Source organism: Metopolophium dirhodum, chromosome 1 (assembly GCF_019925205.1).
Source record: "Metopolophium dirhodum isolate CAU chromosome 1, ASM1992520v1, whole genome shotgun sequence".
Lineage (NCBI taxonomy): Eukaryota > Metazoa > Arthropoda > Insecta > Hemiptera > Aphididae > Metopolophium > Metopolophium dirhodum.
Window position 1 is genome coordinate 70745477 of NC_083560.1, and position 4190 is coordinate 70749666.

Below are 4190 nucleotides of genomic sequence, written 5' to 3' on the forward strand. Positions count from 1 at the left end.
GATAAATTTTGTCAAAATTAGAATTTTAAATACTTATAAAAAAAAAATCGGGCCTATGGATCTTTAATATTTTTCAATTGCTATTGAAACAGTATACCAGGAGGCTTGTACCTATCAAATTATCAAGTTTTTTTATCCAAAAAATAACATTGTATTGACATTTATATCAAAAAAATTTAAAAACTCGAACGTTCCTCTCTAAAATGTCTATAAATAGGTCAAAAAACTCATTTTATCATATACAGAAATTACTAACATTTGCTAACTACATTTATTTATTTTCAAATTACAATAAAATAAGAAAATCACTACACGAGAAGTAAAAATATGAACTTTCGAACGCTGGAACAAATTTTTACGTATTTTGTCGAAATTCAAACTTTTAAATGCTTATAAAAAAAAGGTGACCATGTATTTTAGATTCTGAGCGTAGCGATGAATGTATTGATTTTACAATGATATGTGTTTTTTTAAATTTTTTAATTTTTTTTGTGTACACGATAAGTAGTTGAAATAATGCTTCGATTTTTAACTTCAGTATCTTGTTCGATGGGAAAGTGAATCTAGTTGATGCATTATTTGGGAGGTTAAATTTAAAAATCCCAATAGTTTTCTGGGAATTTTTACGTAAAAACGGTTTTTGACAAAATAGATTTTGGTTTTTGGTGTAACTTTAAAACAAATTACCGTTGATACATGAAATTTACACTAGTTGTTTATATTTGCATTTTCTATACTCGATCAAATATTTTGATTTGTTTTAAACTGTCTATGGACATTTTCAGTTTCCAATTATTTAAGTTTTTTTTTTATGAATGTCAATAAAATTATACTTGTTGGGTAAAAAATCTTGAAAAATTAATACAATTCTCCTAATATATTGTTACACTGATATTTAAAAAATATTAAAAATCCATGCTCACAATATTTTTTTATACGCATTTAAAGTTCAAATCTTGACAAAATACGAAAAAATACGGAAATGTGCAAATTATTTTAAGTTAGAAATTCAAGAAAAATTTTCTTTGACTTGAAAATGTAATAGAAGATTCCTCATAAGTTTGTCTACCTTAATAAAAAAAAAAAAAAAATGGCACAAGTTACAAATAGTAAATTACGCGATCGAAACAAAATGCTATCTTCGTTGTTGTGGGACAGCAGCAGCAGCAACAAGCTGGTTTGTATTTTATAACTAACCTTTATAAGTAAATTACTAATAATAGACAGTAAATTGATTTGATTTTGTAGCTGGTGGATGGAACATGAACAGCGGACAACATTCAATGACTTTATCAAGTGTGCAAACCTAACTTCGGTCACCAACAGATTTTACTTCGAAAAAGTAACCATAATTATTACTTACAATAAATTAAATAAAAATAACATTTAATAAATTTAATACATGATTGTGTATTATGTTAATTTATACAAACTTACTTCCCATATTATGTAAAATAACTAATTCATGCAATACTCCTCTTTTTTAGTTTAACTAATACATTTTCTTTTGCTAGGTGGTAATAACATGTACCTAAATCATATGCTGGATAAACCACAGGCTCTCTTAAGTCAAAACCAAATTAAAATACAACAAATGCGACAAGTTACCTCCTCACCTATTAATGGCTACAGTTCTCTATTGAGTAATATAGCTGAATCAAATAGTAACTCCTTACCATTTAATTCGGATCCAGAATTGTCAGATCTTTTAGAAGAAGTCATGGACATCATGAATGTCACTTCAGAGTTCAGGTAACATATTTTTAAAGTATATAATCTTATTGAAATGCTATAATTTTAAATTTATATTGTAGATAATTTGACACTGTTAAACTTATTCAATATTTTAGAAACACCAAACGTCGCCAATCCTCAACTCCAATTATTCGCATCACCAATAACGACCCCTCTTTTTCTCTTTAATATTTGAGCCAAGTTTCATTTTGGATTTTTTTTTGTATTTGCTTTTATCTATTTTATTTACTATTATTACATACATTTTATTACATTTAGTTATTATTATATTGTTATTTATTATTAAGTCATTGTAAATATCTTTATACACTTCATTTTGTTTTGGTCCCCAACCTGTATAATGAAATGAATAAATAAATAATCTCTGCCATATTTGCTAGTGTAACACAACAATATTTTTGGTATGATTTCGGAATTTAATCCTAAAATGTATATAGTCACAACTTATAAAGTATGTTTCCATACAGCTTACACCAAACGGAGACATTTATTTTATGAAGAAACCATCATTATGATTACTGTTTAGCGTTGATAGTTTCAAAATTATGTTTGGGTTTTTTAGAAATAGATCACTTAGCGCTGTTTGACGCTGTCTCCATTAGGAATTATACATTTTTTTTATCAATATCGAATATAACTGAACATTTTCTGAAATGTTCTATGAATATTATGGCTCCAGTCAGCCAGCTAAAATTTTTTAAATGTATGATATAATCCGTACTTAAAAAATAAATTTAAAGAAATAACATTAATAAATAAAAATTATTAATATTAATTGAAATATGTAATTTTAAAACACTATAACTCAATGTTATATATATTTTTTTATAGCTTTGGAACTACTACACAAACTCAAACCATTACACAAATGTGCAAAAAATTGTACAACAAATCCCATCAAGAGTCTCCATCATTACATTCACAATATCAAAATTCTATCAACCTCTGTGGTAGTCAAGTAAATTAATGCTTATTTTTTATTTTTATAATAATAAATACTTTGTATACCTAATATAATAATATTTATCTTATTTATTGTTATTATAGCAACAGCAAACACAAAATATTAATATTAGCCAAACCCAACAACCTGGGATGTGGACTCAACCGAGATTGACATCACTACATCCTATGCTTAACGCTCTACTGCAGGTATAAAATATTTATAATTTATTTTTGTGTGCACAAACTAGAGTAATCTAAATAATAATTTATTTTAGTTTTAGATCACGGGTGGTTTCAATAAAAGTTTTGTGATACAAAATTGTCTTAATCAACCGCAACAAAATGTGACAATTAACGATTATAGAATGTTTGTATTCAAAATAGACTATAAGCTATTTATTTATTATTCTGTTGGTGTGTTACAAAGATACTAATATTTAAATTAAATTACAGAATAATATTTTGAGTTGTACATTTGATAGTTAATAGTTCAAATAGAAAAAAATATGATGTAACATTGAAAATAAAACAAGTTCTTTTTGCCACTAGATTTATCATTTTTTATTTTTTAGAATCCAATCAATGACTCTTCAATGTTAGTTCAAATTCCCCTCTAATGTAACAGACCAAAAATCATCTTCTCTTCTGCAAATATTGCTTTCGAAATAAATACTTCTTTTTTACTTTATGTAAAAGTGGGAAACATTTTGGGATAAATTGTTTTAGTTATTATTTTCATATTATGTATTTAATTTTGTATTTACTTATTTAATTTAATAGCAAAAATACAATTTGACATTTTAAGAATTTAACTATGTACAAACCTACTTACTTTACTTAAATAGATTAAATATAAATATAAATACATTTGTAGAACTAGGCTTTGAAGTTACATGTTCTTTTATTTATTAATTAGGATAAATTATTAATCATTGTTTTGTTTTACTTTCCAGTGTAATATTGTATATTAGTTTTTTATTGAAGTTTTGATAAAAATTTTACCTTGCTTATTATTATTATTATTTTTTTTTATAATCGATGGAAATCAGTATTTAAGAACAATTATTTTCAGTGGAGTCCAGTCATAGTTGGCATTTGTTCATGTATTGTGTTCAATGTTCATTTGTGTGCTCTTGTTATTTGTGTTAATCAAATAACATTCATCATAGTTGTACAATTTGCCTATTACAAGAACAAAATATAGACAGACTCATAACAAACGTATAGGATTACTGCATTATTTATCGTATTAGTTGTATGACTTAAGTAATTATTGTTAATTTTAGTTTATATTACCATATTACATTGTATTATTTAATTACACAATTTTTTACATTATATAAACAAAGAGAAGAAAATATATATTTACTTATATTATTAATAATAATAATAATAATAATAGTTATGTGAGAAATGTATATTACAAATCGTAATTATTTAATTTATATGAACTATTTAATGTATTTATATTTCAAATTGTGAACTCATGG

The 4190-nt window shown here is 24.8% G+C and overlaps 1 protein-coding gene across 1 annotated transcript; it reads left to right on the forward strand.

Moving 5' to 3' along the window:
• The first annotated feature begins 760 nt into the window (after positions 1–760).
• On the forward strand, positions 761–4190 carry LOC132936489 (uncharacterized). Its single transcript, XM_061003225.1, has 6 exons — positions 761–1177; positions 1249–1342; positions 1515–1752; positions 2587–2713; positions 2803–2907; positions 2976–4190. Exons 3-6 carry the CDS (start codon positions 1526–1528, stop codon positions 2979–2981), a joined length of 465 nt encoding a protein of 154 aa, XP_060859208.1. The 5' UTR covers positions 761–1177; positions 1249–1342; positions 1515–1525; the 3' UTR covers positions 2982–4190.

Bases quoted from the DNA above. Each gene is read 5' to 3' on its own strand.
- LOC132936489 (XM_061003225.1), top strand. From the start codon at position 1,526: ATGTACCTAAATCATATGCTGGATAAACCACAGGCTCTCTTAAGTCAA. The intron at 1,753-2,586 runs GTAACATATTTT...ATTTTTTTATAG, and splicing joins AATGTCACTTCAGAGTTCAG to CTTTGGAACTACTACACAAA. The intron at 2,714-2,802 runs GTAAATTAATGC...TTGTTATTATAG, and splicing joins TCAACCTCTGTGGTAGTCAA to CAACAGCAAACACAAAATAT.